The 15,522-nt window shown below is 37.3% G+C and overlaps 5 protein-coding genes across 9 annotated transcripts; 4 read left to right on the top strand and 1 right to left on the bottom strand.

Annotated features, from left to right (window-relative positions):
• Window positions 1–1,274: 1,274 nt before the first annotated feature.
• Window positions 1,275–4,567, bottom strand: LOC104735218 (omega-amidase, chloroplastic). Of its 4 annotated transcripts, none has more exons than XR_015578364.1 (10): window positions 4,123–4,509; window positions 3,894–4,010; window positions 3,455–3,679; window positions 2,965–3,058; window positions 2,541–2,615; window positions 2,335–2,413; window positions 2,221–2,236; window positions 1,939–2,116; window positions 1,768–1,850; window positions 1,275–1,671 (listed from the first exon to the last, which is right to left on the bottom strand). XR_015578364.1 is itself a non-coding variant. In XM_010454966.3 (10 exons), exons 1-10 carry the CDS (start codon window positions 4,381–4,383, stop codon window positions 1,593–1,595), a joined length of 1,110 nt encoding a protein of 369 aa, XP_010453268.2. In that variant the 5' UTR covers window positions 4,384–4,509; the 3' UTR covers window positions 1,275–1,592. The 4 variants fall into 4 exon arrangements, 1 of the variants encoding a protein (XP_010453268.2); XM_010454966.3 differs by having other exon boundaries at window positions 1,939–2,019; XR_015578365.1 differs by lacking the exon at window positions 2,221–2,236 and having other exon boundaries at window positions 1,939–2,019; window positions 2,323–2,413; window positions 4,123–4,567.
• Window positions 4,568–4,658: 91 nt separating this feature from the next.
• On the top strand, window positions 4,659–5,505 carry LOC104735217 (17.6 kDa class II heat shock protein). The gene has a single exon (XM_010454965.3). The coding sequence runs from the start codon at window positions 4,861–4,863 to the stop codon at window positions 5,323–5,325; it is 465 nt and encodes a 154-aa protein (XP_010453267.1). The 5' UTR covers window positions 4,659–4,860; the 3' UTR covers window positions 5,326–5,505.
• Window positions 5,506–8,164: 2,659 nt separating this feature from the next.
• Window positions 8,165–10,003, top strand: LOC104735216 (protein ALP1-like). The gene has a single exon (XM_010454963.2). It carries the CDS (start codon window positions 8,351–8,353, stop codon window positions 9,848–9,850), a length of 1,500 nt encoding a protein of 499 aa, XP_010453265.1. The 5' UTR covers window positions 8,165–8,350; the 3' UTR covers window positions 9,851–10,003.
• Window positions 10,004–10,553: 550 nt separating this feature from the next.
• Window positions 10,554–13,961, top strand: LOC104735215 (U-box domain-containing protein 52-like). 2 transcript variants are annotated; one of them, XM_010454961.3, is made up of 7 exons: window positions 10,554–11,044; window positions 11,135–11,208; window positions 11,294–11,619; window positions 11,713–12,007; window positions 12,085–12,186; window positions 12,277–13,402; window positions 13,509–13,961. In XM_010454961.3, the coding sequence occupies exons 1-7, from the start codon at window positions 10,864–10,866 to the stop codon at window positions 13,520–13,522; spliced, it is 2,118 nt and encodes a 705-aa protein (XP_010453263.1). In that variant the 5' UTR covers window positions 10,554–10,863; the 3' UTR covers window positions 13,523–13,961. The 2 variants fall into 2 exon arrangements, with proteins under 2 accessions (XP_010453263.1, XP_010453264.1); XM_010454962.3 differs by having other exon boundaries at window positions 10,558–11,048.
• Window positions 13,962–14,485: 524 nt separating this feature from the next.
• Window positions 14,486–15,318, top strand: LOC104735214 (uncharacterized). The gene has a single exon (XM_010454960.2). It carries the CDS (start codon window positions 14,642–14,644, stop codon window positions 15,197–15,199), a length of 558 nt encoding a protein of 185 aa, XP_010453262.1. The 5' UTR covers window positions 14,486–14,641; the 3' UTR covers window positions 15,200–15,318.
• The last annotated feature ends 204 nt before the right edge of the window (window positions 15,319–15,522 follow it).

Genomic DNA, 15,522 nt, shown 5'->3' with positions numbered 1-15,522 from the left:
TTAAATCAAACTATTTAGTACAAAACTGAAACTTACATAAAAATGACTTCTTGTTTTATTTTTTATGAAAACAACAAATATTCGTGTTCCCCTTGTTAAAAAATAACTATGTCGTAATTCTTATTTTATCACATAGTATTATTAATTATTTACATAGTAGATCATACGAACAAACACTAATGTCTGCTTGTATGTTTAAGAAAAGAAAAAATTTAAAACTATAAAGTAAAAGCAATAAAACTGTAAGGTTTTGTTTGCTAAAGTGAGGTTGAAATGATAGATTTGAATCAACAGATTTACAATTTACAACCAGCAAAAAAGATAAGTGTTAACACAATATTGATATTAAATATAGGAATGAGTCTTACTATAATGGAAACAACAACTATTTGAGTTTTAGGGATGTGTGAGGGTAAACAGAAATTAAAGGGGAAAACAATTCGCACGGGCGAGTCAGAGATTCAGCTGGTCAGGGAGAGACAAATAGAGCTGACACACAAAAGAAGACGATTCATTCATTTATTCACGCGGTGATGTTGTGGTGGAGTCCCACACGTGACCTGGCACGTGAAGCATAGCCCCATGGCCTTGGGGTCCATAGCACGTGCGGCCTCCCACACGCGTACGGCAACTTCTTCTTTAGCAGAGAGTCCCCCTGCGAGCGCTGTGAGTATATGGACCACTCTACTATACGTCTCTTACCCCTAATAGGTTTGGGCCACGTGTCTCCTCCGAAGACTATGAAAAGCACACACTCACTGTGTAAAATCTTGTAAAGCCTGTTGTTGTTGTAAGTGTAACTGCATTTTGTCGTCCGGTCATTTATCATTCAACAATAACCACGGATCATCAAATCATGTAGTAGTAGACGCTGACAATGTTTTATGCTCTATCGTTTTCAATCTTTTATATCCACTTGTGGAGGAGGAGCCAATTTGAAAAACTCTATACTGTTTTCTTCTTCTCATCTATAAAACATATACATATTACAAATCTTGGTGTCGCAAAGCACCATGGTTAGATCTTCGTCTTGACTTGAGAGAGTTAATGAAACGTTTTGAGTAGATTAAAATAGCCAAACACACAAACTGATAGAGTGGTTTGACAATTTCTTGCCTTAAGCAAAAACAGTTACTAAGCACATTCGTATATTTCAGCACCATATCCAATTACTGAACATTTGAGGCAAAAACAGTTACTAAGCACATTCGTATATTTCAGCACAATCTAAGTATCTGAGATTGAATATGATGGTTGCGGAATCCCTATATGAGTTGTTTTAAAGAGACAATGACATTTACTGAGTAACTCACAAAATAGTATACATTGTGATCAAAGTCAAATGCTATTTGTGGATTCCGGATCACACACAAGTCCATTTATGACCACAATGCATTGAAGTTTATAAACAACCAACACATGGCACAAGTGGGTGGAGTTTGACATTATCTTAAGCAGACTTTATTTTATTCAATTTAACCCAAAAGACCGAGTTTCTTATATCTTGCCGAGAATTGACTGATCAAAGAAGTTGTGCACAACCTGCACATCTCTCAGAAACAGAGAATTCAAATGTACAGTTTCTGCTGCATTCATTTGGAGTTCAACCGCTGTATGTCTACAAGCTGGTAAAGATCTCCCCTGCGCTGTTTATTTAGCGGAAGGCTTGTCCTACAATGTGAAAAGCGAGACTCAATCAGTGGATTATAATAAGATCATAACGGGATAGATCAAAAACCAGGAAAGTTACGGCGTTGTTGTGATTACCTTCGTTGTTCAAGGATAGAGTAATCAATCTCTGCTATGATAATGTCCTCCTCATGTTCAGTCGTCGCTAATACTTCTCCAAACTGTCATGTTAATTTTATGAGTTCGAATTTAATGCTCAACTAAAGCTGCATTATTAATCAAGTATTACAGAAAACGTTTAGTGCTTACAGGCCCGACGAGTGTAGAGTGACCCCATGCAGTGTAGCCAGCTCCTGAATCTCTGGCCGGTGAGCATGTCGCCACATATAACTAGAGAAAGTAGCAGACATAGTTTTATCATCTGCTCCATGACTATGATAGATTCAATACAGTACAAATTCCGGAGAGCAGACGATAAATACTTGTACTGATAACTCAAAGAGAAACACCGGTTTTCTATTAATTCATCAAGAAAAATATTTATTTCTCTTTGGAACTATCAATACTAGTATTTAACTTTGGTTCATGTACCTGATTATCCGTAGCCCTGAAACGGAACAAAACAGATTGAGTGCGCAATATGATTTAACCAAACGACTATTGATTAACTAAGCCAAGCAAGTTTTATTAGACTGTGAAATGTACCTTGCCCTTTGTAGTAATTCCCAATGCAATGGTCCAGTTGTCGTGTTAAAGGCTCCCGGGTAGCACAGCAAATGAGCCCCTGAAATAAATAAATCAAACATGTGGGTGATGATGACTGATGAGGTTCTTTAAAACGATTTATCGACCCGAAAAAGATAGGTAAGAAATAGACCATTTGGATAAAGCATATAATATTAAAGACTCACCTCTTGCAGCATATATCATAGCTAACTCCTGGAACCGGATATCATAACAGATGCCTATTCCAATACGCCCTACATCTGCAACAACCAAATTTATTTTCAAGCACAGCACCGCGCAAGAATTTTCTCTTAAGTACTAGAAAGTGAGAGGTGATGTGAACTGTCCTACTATGACTTGAATACTCAACAAAGACATTTCCCTAGTCAAAATAGTTGGCAACGTCTTAAAAGCGTATTAATATTATTGGTGAACAAGATCTCTACTCCATGATCAGTCCGTTGAGCTAAGAGGATCCCACACCTAACTGGAGATTTTAAAATCCTAAAGACCAAATAATTTTTAGATAGTACTGAAATAGGTTTATGTAAGATACATGATTGTTTATGCATAGCTTAGCAATGGTATTTTGCAAAACCAGATTGAAACCTGTATCAACGATTGTCGGTGTCTCTCCAGCAGTAAGCGTTTTTGATTCCATAAAAGTAATCTTCCCGGGAATGTCTATATCGAATAAATGTATCTGTAGGCACAAGTCCAAAAAAGATTAAGTACAAACAATCAAGAACAAGATTTTTTTGGGAACTGATAATATAAGCATGCACATTTAAGGCTATTATTTCGCTCCATCTTTACTCCTTAGACTCAGTGGAGGAAGAACTTGAACCAGAACATAATTAACACATTATTCTAATTACTTTTTAAAGTCTCTTAGATCCCGTCAACTGATTACAATATCTAAAAATCTTCTCAAGGTTAGGCTCGTTATGGCCTTTAAATCTCAAAAGATGAATCAAGATTTTGTTAGTAAGATTAGCATCTTATAATTCTATAGCCTAAAGCAGAGGAAAGTTCAATAGTTCTTCTAAGAAAGATTGAGATAGAAGTGCTGTAGCAAAAAAAAAAAAAAAACTTGTACCTTTCGATGCTTAGCTTTCAACTCTCCATCGGAACCAAAGACACAGCAAGTATTATACAAACGATCCCCAACTCTTTCTGGTATAGAGCCACCAATAATAGTAATCTTGAGACGCTTGGAAACTTCAGAAAGCATTGTGGTTGAAGGAGAAGCATCACCACCCGCATCAATGTCCTCCGCATAAACTGGGAAACTATCATTGGAATAAGGACTGTTCCATATTTCCTGAAACAAAACAAACCCCCCATTATTCAATAGCTTATACTTCTACTAAATTGTATACATTTAACCAACAGAGAACATCACAATTGAACCCACAAAGAACAAACAGATAAAAAGCCAAATTCTTTCAGGCAAAAACAATCAAATTCATGAGCAATAAAAACATTCCAAAGATCAATGTCAATTAAGCTAAATAAGAAGAAGAAGAAAAACTCACGGGTAAGAGAACAAGCTTAGCTCCTTTGGAAGCAGCTTCTTCGATAGCGTTTTTAGCGTGAGAGATGTTTCTCTTTTTGTCAGCAGTCACAGAGAGCTGACACAATCCAATATTGAACTACAATATATTACCCAGGAAACGAAGATCAATCAAACGCTGATATGATTGAAAAAAAAAAATCAAGAAAAATCGAAAACAGAGCTAATTGAATAAAAAAAAAGGAGCTAACTTTAGTCAACGGAGGAGCAGGTAGGGGAAGAGCAGAGGGAACTCTGGCTTTTTCAGGATTGAAAGAGGAAGCCATGGAGGAAGAGATGGATCTTATAGCTGAGGTTGACGAAGATGGAAGTTTTAAGGTGTGATTAGTGATCGATCTCCGAGTTAGATTAGGAAAGAAACTGGATTTGAGAAGGGTGAAGCGAGAGAAAGGATTAGGGTTGAAAAGATTCTTCGAATTGAATAAGAGTGACGATGAAACTGCTGACTTCATTTCACTTTAGACCCTGTCCGATGATGTTCTGATATAAGATGATGATAACGATGCTTTTTGAGCCATGAGTCATGATGGCTCTGCGTATTAACCCGGTTCAACCGTTTTAAATAAATTGCAATGAAAACCGTATCAAACCGGATAAATTAACTACCTTCCTTTTAAAGATATCCGAAACAGAAACAAATGGGCCTTGGTTGGTACTCGTAATTTAAAAGCCCAGAGAAAACACTATATCACAAAAACCGCATTACAAATACACAAAAACCAGAACGATCAAGACGTTTCTGGAACAATACCGAAGCTGTTCTAAAGACGAAGACGATCACTTTCTACATCACTCTAGAAACTATCCACCTTGACTCCTATATAAATTTCCACCACTTCTCCAACGAAATATCAATCAAACAAGAAAAAGAGCACAAGGATCAAAGAGTCAAGAATCAAGAAAGCTAATAATACACAACAAACTTCACAATGGATTTGGGAAGGTTTCCGATAATCTCAATCCTCGAAGACATGCTCGAAGTCCCGGAAGAGCACAACGAGAAGAGCCGAAACAATCCATCAAGAGCTTACATGCGAGACGCCAAGGCAATGGCTGCTACGCCAGCTGACGTCATCGAGCACCCGAACGCTTACGCTTTCGTCGTGGACATGCCTGGGATCAAAGGAGACGAGATCAAGGTTCAGGTGGAGAACGAGAACGTGCTTGTGGTGAGCGGAGAGAGGAAGAGGGAGAGCAAAGAGAACGAAGGTGTCAAGTACGTGAGGATGGAGAGGAGGATGGGTAAGTTTATGAGGAAGTTTCAGTTGCCTGAGAATGCTGATTTGGAAAAGATCTCTGCTGTTTGTCATGACGGTGTTTTGAAGGTTACTGTTCAGAAACTTCCTCCTCCTGAGCCTAAGAAGCCGAAGACTATTCAGGTTCAAGTTGCCTGATGAGCCTGTTTGTCAGTGATCGTGTTTTGTGTTTTGTGTTTTGTTTTCGGTTTTGTAGTGGATGTAATGGGAGTGAAGCAATAAGTTTGTGGTTCGAATGTGGGACTATTAGTTGTTTCTCTGTTCATCTTTCTCTTTGTATGATCTTCTAATCAATGAAGTTTTTTTTTTGTAAAGAAAGCTCTCATATCAAAGTCTAGAAGCATCTATGCCTATGAGGCAAAATTTGATGTGTTCACTAATGTGACATGTCGGCTATATTGTACACCCTGACTAAGAGTTCTATTATATCCAAGTCAACGATTAAAGCGTAACAGAGCAGTTGGTCATTCCTGTTTTTCAAATGATTTATTTGTGACCTAATCCTCTGTTGTGCACAGCTTAAGCAATTGTATTTTTGGATAATGTAAATGGTTCTTCATCTACAATATTTGTAGTATTATGAAATCTAAAATCTCAGTCTTATATATTGATGCAATATTATTGTTTCATGAAAAATCTGCAAAAAAACTTCAACGGAAACTAAAGCCAAATCAAGTTTTGTGCAGAGAGTTAAAACCTTCCTTTACCAGCTTTTATGAATAGCATGATACACGAATCTTGCGGCATACAGTGGTACCACATGCTTTTTTCGTTTACTAGAAGATATACGAACTATAGGTTCTCATAGTTCTTTTTTAGTAAACAAAAAAGCAGAGCCAGAGCGTATGTTAATTTAGTCCCGTTTTAAATGAATTTATATATTGCTATGTTAATACAGAATTCAATGTGATGCTATGAATTTAATTAATTCATCAAAAGCAGAAAATGTCTTGAAGGAATCAGTCTTTTGTGTCCTTTGTATTCTGTATGTCGCCTACTTTGTGGACTATTATCTTCGCGCTAAACTATTCAAACTTAATAAACCAGTTGTAGGTTTTCGTTATAATATCGGTGTGACTCTGTCTAGACGACTGTACAGTTGATTCTGCTGTTTCTACCCAAGTTCTGCTGTTTCACGATTTTTTTTGTCTAAAGTACTTCAATATTTTTCTGTTTATTTTTCTCACTTAACTCCGTATTTACAAATCACTTAACTAAAAGTTTAGTTTTTTTTTTTAATAATTTGACTTAATGGTTCAATGCGTAAATTAGATTTTGATCGGTAGATGTTATCAGTTGTATATATATTACAAACATAACCTTCTCCTTTGGAGAAAAAAGCGACATAAACAATTTTTTTCGTTAACCAAACTATTCTCTATTTACCCTACAAAGAGTCTTTCTATTGCGTGCTTTGTTATGTTGTATAAGGGACTAACGTAAGATCACATTCACACTTGTTCTAGTTCGCCAAAAGGTTCACATAACAGTTGAATATTTTAAGATTAGTTTTAATTTTGACTTGTGAATTTTCTGAATAAACAAAAAATAACATGAATCCAAGCGGGGTGGAAGAGGCCACTATGACTATGTGATGTTAGTTATAGAAAAATTATATAATATCTAAATATTACGAGTAGAAAAAAGAAACTAGAGAGATCGCCTAAAAATGCCTTCATTTGGCAGCTCAAGTAAACACAAAAAGAAGAAGAGAAAAAGAAACAAAGCGTGGGACCAAAAGTCTCCATCGGCCACCTAACGTTCCACACCGCCAAATACATTTTAGACTTAAACAATGTCCGATACTTCCTTGACGTGTTCACACTCCCTTCTTTCGGTTTCTAGGTGAAAATCATTTAAGATCTTATATTATATTATTGGGTTCGTATATAACAAAAAATGTGTGTCAAGTGTGAACACCCACTCTCCACAAGTGTATAACAAACAACGTTTACAACAAATTTTGTTGACAATGATTAACAAATAAAAAGAGTGGTGGAGAGAGATGTCCATATCTAAACTCATATTTTCCCAAACCGGTTCATGAAGAGAGAGAAGAGAATCATACGTGTATCTTTCTAGGTCTTGTTCATCTCAATACAATCAAGTATCAAAATATGGAATTTGCCAACAAAATATCACAAACTATTTTAATTTGCCAATAACTTATCTACAAAACATGGAATCTAGTTTTTTTAGCTTTACTTACCTGACTTTTCACATATTTTAGGAATTAATCGACTTGAAAATATCCCGGTTGTTATCGAAAATTAATACCACTTCATCACATGTTGTGTTTATTCATCGATAAATAGTTCAAATCTATTAGTATTTATTTTGCTTCAGTTTTTTTTTTTTTTTTTTTTTTTTTTTTTTTTTTTTTTTTTAAGTATAGCTCATCTTTTCTTATATTTGTAGAAATAATAATCTCTTTGTTGATATCCTAATCTTTTACTTCAAATACTTTGATCGCTTCATTTGGATTTAGTTCAAAACGAGAAAGTTAAAAGAGTGCGGCCAAAGAATACAAATATGGTTAGCATTTCTAAGAAAATTACAACATTCTAACAATTGATAAATTTATACTTTTTAATAGACACATGCTAAAAAATAGTGGCAACAAAAAAAAACAGTAAATGTTAGTCAATAAATTTCGCCTCGAATTAAAAAGCAGCACGCAAATTAAGAACTTGGTTTGATTCAAAGAATTAGATTCAAAATTAGCTTGAATTCACCTGTTTACTCTATATTTTCCGACATACGTTCATAAACTCCAGTACTCCACATAGTTTGCTTCCAAATATGTATGAATGTTACAAGGATCAAACTGGTTCTGCCTTTTCTCTACTGCTGTCTATATTTTAATCTAAAAAAAAAAAAGAATAAAAATGAGCAATAAATAATAAGAATTCATATTAAAAGAAAAATAAAATAAAAAGAGTATATAGCATAGGCTTAGTAAAGTCAACTTGCGTGTTCACACTCATCCCACAAGTTTCGTCTCCATCTCCCCCAATTTTTTTTTTTTTTTTTTTTTTTAAATACAGACTTAATTTCTTATTTATGAAACCCCAAAAATATTAAATCTTCTCCTCCACTCCAAATCCAAAGAGAGACAGACAAAGAAAGAACTCAAAACAAAACGTGAAACAACACAACTTCGATGAAAGCCGCCTCCGCCGCCGTTTACGGAGACGAGGAAGAAGAAGAGGAAGAAGAAGAAGTCTGTGATGTTTTCGACGGTGCTGAGGTAGATTCCAAGAAAAGCAACGAGACCAAAACGCTCAAAGGTTTCTTCACTTCTCTGCTTTTGATGGAGGAGCACGAGAAGCAAGACCAAGAAGCTCGTAACGCTGCTTCACGCCGCGAAATGTCCGATTTCCAATCTAATTACCGGAAAAGAGCTAGAACCATGTCCGATTACTACTCCGATCTCAACGATTACTACGCCGACGCTGAAGAGAGTGGTGATATCAATCTCAAGAAGTCACGCGCCGCCGTTGCTTCCGTTGCTGCTGTTGCTTCGGAGGCTGAGGCGGAGAGCAGTGAGATAACCGGATCCGGATCGGTTAAAAGTACAGGTACGGGTTCGGGTCAACAGAGACGGTTATGGGTTAAAGATCGGAGCAGAGCTTGGTGGGAAGAGTGTAGCCGATTGGATTATCCTGAAGAGGATTTCAAAAAAGCGTTTAGAATGTCCAAATCCACGTTTGCGTTAATCTGCGACGAGCTTAATTCCGCGGTTGCTAAAGAAGACACCGCGTTGAGAAACGCGATTCCCGTGCGGCAGCGAGTCGCGGTTTGTATATGGAGATTAGCCACTGGTGAGCCGCTTCGTCTCGTCTCTAAGAAATTTGGTTTAGGTATCTCAACTTGCCACAAGCTTGTTCTTGAGGTATGTAAAGCCATTAAAGATGTTTTGATGCCTAAGTATCTCCAATGGCCTGATGATGAGTCTCTTAGAAACATTAGAGAAACGTTCGAATCGGTTTCGGGTATACCAAACGTTGTTGGCTCTATGTATACCACTCACATTCCGATCATAGCTCCTAAGATTAGTGTAGCTGCTTATTTCAATAAGAGGCATACTGAGAGGAACCAGAAGACTTCGTATTCGATCACGATTCAGGCCGTTGTGAACCCGAAAGGTGTTTTTACTGACTTGTGCATCGGATGGCCAGGGTCAATGCCTGATGATCAAGTGTTGGAGAAGTCATTGTTGTATCAAAGAGCTAACAATGGAGGTTTGTTGAAAGGGATGTGGGTAGCTGGTGGACCGGGGCATCCGCTATTGGACTGGGTTTTGGTTCCATACACGCAACAGAACTTGACCTGGACGCAGCACGCCTTCAACGAGAAGATGAGTGATGTGCAGAGAGTGGCTAAAGAAGCGTTTGGGAGGTTAAAAGGACGGTGGGCGTGTCTGCAGAAACGTACTGAAGTGAAGCTTCAGGATCTGCCTACGGTTTTGGGGGCGTGCTGTGTGCTTCACAACATATGTGAAATCAGAGAGGAGAGAATGGAGCCGGAGCTGATGGTTGAAGTGATTGATGATGAGGTTTTGCCTGAAAACGCATTGAGATCGGCAAATGCGATGAAGGCAAGAGATACCATCTCGCATAATCTATTGCATCACGGCCTCGCGGGTACTTCGTTCCTATAAAAAAAAAAAGACTGTGGAAATGTTCTTTTTATAGTTTCCTCTTATATGATAAAACTAAAACTTACTTTGATTCTTTGGTTTATGCATAATGTATTATTGTATCTTTAGATCACAGATGATATATGAGGGAATAGAAGAAACTTAAATTATATATATACACATACTATACAATTAGTTCCAGTCTCTTTTGATGAGTGGTAAACATGAATGTACAATATAGCTCAGTGAGATTTCATTCTCTGGTGTGTTTTCTGCTGGAGTGTGAGTAAGAATGAGCCAACAAGTTTGGTTTGTATACTTTTGTTGTTATGATGCTTCAAACCAAAAAAAAAAGACATGTTTTTTTGATGCTATACTATACATGTCATAGTCTTCCAATTCGTCAGGGTACGTCACTCGTTTCTCGAGTGGCTCTAAAACTCAGTAGTGACAGCCACTCTTTTCTTTTCGGACCCACAAATTAGATGCAAACCGACATGCGAGATTTTAATATCTTAATGGTTTTTGTAAATATCTCAAAAGAGTTTAGATATTATTATTATTATTAACCAAATTTATATACATATGTTTATTTTGTAATACAAACTTGGTAATTTAATCAATCTAGAAGCTAATCCGTATAACAAAGAAAGATTTTGCATGTTTTAATTCTAGAAGAAGCAACCCCCCCTCCATAAAATAGAGAATCCTCCTTAAAAAAAGCGATTATACAAAAAATAATGGTTAATATAAATCCTTGACTCCCGGTTTTTTCTCTGTTTTGGTTCTAATGGAAAGAAAAAAAAAAGTTTGTTCATCGTGGGAGAAACAAACTTTGAAAAACAGGAAGAAGAGAGGAGAGAATTGTTAAAAGACCAGAAGAAGAAGAAAAGCTTTTTCACAATCTTCTTCTTCTTCTTCTTTTTCTGCTATTCTCTCTCTCCTCTCTTCTTGTTCCCAGACACGACTAAGAAAGAGATAGAGAGAGAGAGAGGTCTGGTAACACCTGACTAAATTTATTTAGAATATAATTAATGGCTCGTCCTAACCCATCGGAGGATGGCCACGGCCACGCACCAGTGAACTCCACGGTTGTCGCCATTGACAAAGACAAGAACAGTCACTACGCTGTTCGTTGGGCCGTTGATCATCTCTTCAATATGAATAATAACACCAGCATGATTCTAGTCCATGTTCGTCTTAAAAATTCAAACCGTAGGTATCTTCTCCTCATATTCACATTCACCTTAATCCTAGTTGTTATCTTCTTAATCAAATTAACTTTAACAAATGTTGTTGTTGCAGATGGAGGTAACGTTGATGATAATGAATTAAACCAGCTTTTTGTTCCATACAGAGGTTATTGTGCACGCAAAGGGGTATATAAATTTCTCATTGAACACTTTATATGCATTTTTAAAAAAAAACCATACCTGATGTGTATGTCTTTTGTCAATGTTTTAGATTACAATGCTGGAGGTGATTCTAGACGATACAGACGTAGCGAAAGCAGTATTGGATTACGTGAACAACAACCTTGTGACCAACCTCGTATTGGGATCATCCTCAAAAAGCCCATTCGCAAGATCTCTCAAGTTCACCAAATCACATGACGTTCCTGCTTCCGTTCTCAAATCAACGCCTGAGTTTTGTTCCATCTATGTCATCTCTAAAGGCAAAGTCCAGTCTTCGAAAACAGCTCAAAGACCTATCACAAACACACTCGTCCCACCTCGTGCACCTTCATCCACGTTTCATGTACCTGACAATGACCAAGATCATTTACCTAGGTACTCTTTGGTAATGTCTGCGTAATTTGGGTATGATGGTTTTGTAGTAAATCATGCAATAAAAAAAGTTATGTGTCTTGAGGACATTTGTAGGAATCAGCGTAATGCAAGGAACTCAACTCCAGAGAGGCATTCCCATGATGGCAATGGATACAAACCAGTGAGAGAAATGCAGAAGATTCCTACAAATGGATCATTGGACTTTAATTATGATTTTAGGCAGCCAAGATGTCAAAAGAACTCTGCTTCTGCAAGAAACTCATTTACTGATGAAGGTGATGTTGGGTCTATGATGATGATGGGTGCTTCTATTGACCTCACTGCTGAGAATTTAGATCTCGTTGTTGGTGCATCAGCTTCTTCTGATGAGTCAGTTTCACAATCAACGGTATGTTTAAACACAGTAAGAGCAATATGTCTATGATGATGGATAAGATTAGTATTCACTAAGATGGTTATTTGCAGAGAGATATTGAAGCTGAGATGAAAAGGTTAAAGATTGAACTCAAGCAAACCATGGACATGTATAGCTCAGCCTGCAAAGAAGCTCTTAATGCAAAAAAGAAAGTAAGACTTTGTTCAAGAGCTAGTTGACGAGGATGTTTTTTTTTTGTGTGCTCCATCTGATACTTTCTGGCTCTCTCTTGGTTTTTGAAGGCAAATGAGCTTAACCTGTGGAAAATGGAAGAAGCAAGAAGATTTGAGGAAGCTAGAGTTTCTGAAGAGGCAGCTTTAGCTGTTGCGGAGATGGAGAAGGCCAAGTGCAGAGCTGCGATGGAAGCAGCTGAGAAAGCGCAGAGAATGGCGGAATTGGAAGGACAAAGAAGAAAGCAAGCAGAGATTAAAGCAAGAAGAGAATCTCAGGAGAAAGATCGTGCTCTTAGTGCTTTGGTACAGAACGATGTCCGGTACAGAAGATACTCAATTGAAGAGATTGAAGAGGCTACTGACAACTTTGCAAACAACAGAAAGATAGGAGAAGGTGGGTATGGACCAGTCTATTATGGCACACTTGATCACACTCCTGTCGCCATTAAAGTCTTGAGACCTGATGCTGCTCAAGGAAAGAAACAATTTCAACAAGAAGTCGAGGTTCTAAGTAGCATAAGACATCCTCACATGGTTCTTCTTCTTGGTGCATGTCCGGAATATGGGTGTTTGGTGTATGAGTTCATGGAAAATGGGAGCTTAGAGGATAGACTCTTCCGTAGAGGAAACTCGCCTCCTCTTTCATGGAGGAAAAGGTTTCAAATAGCTGCAGAGATCGCTACTGCACTCTCCTTTCTTCACCAAGCAAAGCCAGAGCCTCTGGTTCATCGTGACCTAAAACCTGCCAATATCTTGTTAGATAAAAACTACGTGAGCAAGATCAGTGACGTTGGATTAGCTCGGTTAGTACCGGCGTCAGTGGCTAATACAGTCACGCAGTTCCACATGACATCTGCAGCAGGAACGTTCTGTTACATAGACCCTGAGTACCAGCAAACGGGCAAGTTAACCACGAAATCAGACATATACTCATTAGGGATAATGCTGCTTCAGATCATCACTGCAAAGAATCCAATGGGTTTGGCTCATCATGTGTCGAGGGCAATCGATAAAGGAACTTTCAAGGATCTGCTTGACCCTGCCGTGACAGATTGGCCGGTCGAAGAAGCTACAAATTTTGCTAAGTTATGTCTACAATGTGCAGAGCTAAGGAAGAGAGATAGACCAGATCTTGGAAAAGAAATAGTTCCAGAGCTTCTCCGGTTAAAAAGCTTGGGGATGGACAATGAATCAGGTAATATTACTATACATATGAAGCCCTAAACAAAGTCTTGAAAAAGTTCTAAGTTAAATTACCCCAATTGCTTACACTTTCAATAATACACTGTCTTATTCATTAGGATGCCATAAATAACAACCGGGTCTGAAGACTGAAGATCATATGCTTCTTAAATCTTTTCAAGACTTTGACGAAGAACTGAATAGAAAGATTGCTTGATTCTCAAGAAAGAAAGTAAGAAAGTGCTAAGTGAAGTGCCATGATGAGATGACTTAAACTAAAATCTAACCCTTGTTAATATTATATATCTCTGTAACATGATAGCTTCCACCTTTCTTTCTAGCTTTCCGATGAAAAAGTATTGAACAAAATGCAGTGGCGGCTTATTGTTACTCTTCTCGTAGCATAACTAAGTCGAAGCTATTAATTTATTCAAACATTTATGTTCTTCTGAAGTTTCATTTCTAATTTTGTGAGAGGATATGATTTTGATATAGATTTTTTTTTTTTTTTTTGTGTGGAAAGCTTCATGGGTTATTATTTTTATTTTCATCTTAAAAAGAGTTCAAATTAATTTTTGTTTCAACTTTATAAATTCACCCGGTTACAACTAAAAGCAATACTTGGCTCCCAAAGAACAAGAGATTAACATAAGAAAAGATTAAAAGATGAACGAATCAATACAATGACGACCTTTATCAAATGGAATCGATACAAAGCCAGCTTTGAAAGCAAAGTATAAAAAAGAACAATAATGACAGAACAAAAAATTATGGAGAGTGCGACACTTTTTAGTTCTAGGATTAGTTGCTTCATAAAATGGATTATTATTGAGTATGAGTTGAGAAAGGAATATCATAAGTCATTTGAAATATAATGAAATCAAATTTTTAAAAAATATCATTCTCACCTCCAACTCCGGTTATATAACTTACGTACTTAACATTGTCTTTTGTTATCTAGGAAGGAAAATATTTTCCCGCATATCAAAATGTTGAAAATTTTAGGCTTAATAATATATTTTTTTCGAAAAAGCTATGTTGCATCTTTACCCTAAGATAAAATAAGAAAATTTATAAAGCTTAACAAACATTGTCTTTTTTATATTCTCAAAATTTACTATTAACTTTCCAGCAAAACACAATCCATCAAGAAAGCATCTTAGTATCAAGCCATCAGATAATTTATAAATGTCCAACCAACTAAACTAAGCAATGAACATTATCCCACTCTCTCAAACACCAACTTTTTTAGATGATCAACATGGGACTCATCATCATCGTCATTGCATTGGTCATGGTCGTAGTAGTTGCATCATCACCATCCGATCAAACAGATGTCCTCACACCACTTTGCATCAGTGAATGCTCCACATGCCCCACCATTTGCTCTCCTCCGCCTTCAAAACCCTCTCCCTCCACGTCTTCGTCACCACCTCCGTCTCCCGCATTGCCATCATCCACTTCTCCACCGCCTCCACCGCCACACAAACACTCTCCCCCGCCACTATCGCAGTCACTTTCACCGCCGCCGTTAATTACCGTCATCCATCCACCGCCTCCACGGTTTTACTATTTTGAGTCCACACCACCACCCCCACAGATATCTTCCGATGGAAAAGGCTCGCCCCCATCAGCGCCACCGTCGCCACCATCCCCAAAGGGACAGTCACAAGGGCAACAACCTCCTTACCCATTCCCTTATTTCTATTTCTACACGGCATCAAATGCCAATCTTCTCTTTTCTTCTTCCTTTTTGATCTCTTTTGTTATATTTTCTTTATCTATCTTTCTTAACGGTTCGTTAGTGTGAAGAACTCCTCTATATTGTTAAATACTTACTTATATAGTATACTATTGTTTATTCATTTTTGTTGTAATATAAGATTGTTTTCTCATCAATGCAACATTGAACATCAAAGTGTTCAGGCATGTGAAAACAAGCTAATAGGCTAAATCTAGCCAAATGTGTCCAACCGGATCGGACAATTTCGATTACAGTTTCGGTTATTAGTTTTATCAAGAAGCCACAAGCTAATTGAAGTATAATATCTACTAGCTAATTGAAGTTTTTAAAGTTTACATATGTAACAAAAGTGAAATGCACGTAAATCTTATTCTCGGGTAACGTTGGTT

This window comes from Camelina sativa, chromosome 13, assembly GCF_030686135.1.
Source record: "Camelina sativa cultivar CO46 ecotype springtype chromosome 13, ASM3068613v1".
NCBI lineage: Eukaryota > Viridiplantae > Streptophyta > Magnoliopsida > Brassicales > Brassicaceae > Camelina > Camelina sativa.
Note: the sequence above shows the minus strand (reverse complement) of the source record. Positions and strands in the feature narration are given on the sequence as shown.

Bases quoted from the DNA above. Each gene is read 5' to 3' on its own strand.
- LOC104735218 (XM_010454966.3), bottom strand. From the start codon at position 4,383: ATGAAGTCAGCAGTTTCATCGTCACTCTTATTCAATTCGAAGAATCTT. The intron at 3,059-3,454 runs GTACAAGTTTTT...TTGTGCCTACAG, and splicing joins TGAAAGCTAAGCATCGAAAG to ATACATTTATTCGATATAGA. The intron at 1,851-1,938 runs GTAAGCACTAAA...TTAACATGACAG, and splicing joins ACTCTACACTCGTCGGGCCT to TTTGGAGAAGTATTAGCGAC.
- LOC104735217 (XM_010454965.3), top strand. From the start codon at position 4,861: ATGGATTTGGGAAGGTTTCCGATAATCTCAATCCTCGAAGACATGCTC.
- LOC104735216 (XM_010454963.2), top strand. From the start codon at position 8,351: ATGAAAGCCGCCTCCGCCGCCGTTTACGGAGACGAGGAAGAAGAAGAG.
- LOC104735215 (XM_010454961.3), top strand. From the start codon at position 10,864: ATGGCTCGTCCTAACCCATCGGAGGATGGCCACGGCCACGCACCAGTG. The intron at 11,045-11,134 runs GTAGGTATCTTC...TTGTTGTTGCAG, and splicing joins TCGTCTTAAAAATTCAAACC to ATGGAGGTAACGTTGATGAT. The intron at 11,209-11,293 runs GTATATAAATTT...TCAATGTTTTAG, and splicing joins GTTATTGTGCACGCAAAGGG to ATTACAATGCTGGAGGTGAT.
- LOC104735214 (XM_010454960.2), top strand. From the start codon at position 14,642: ATGATCAACATGGGACTCATCATCATCGTCATTGCATTGGTCATGGTC.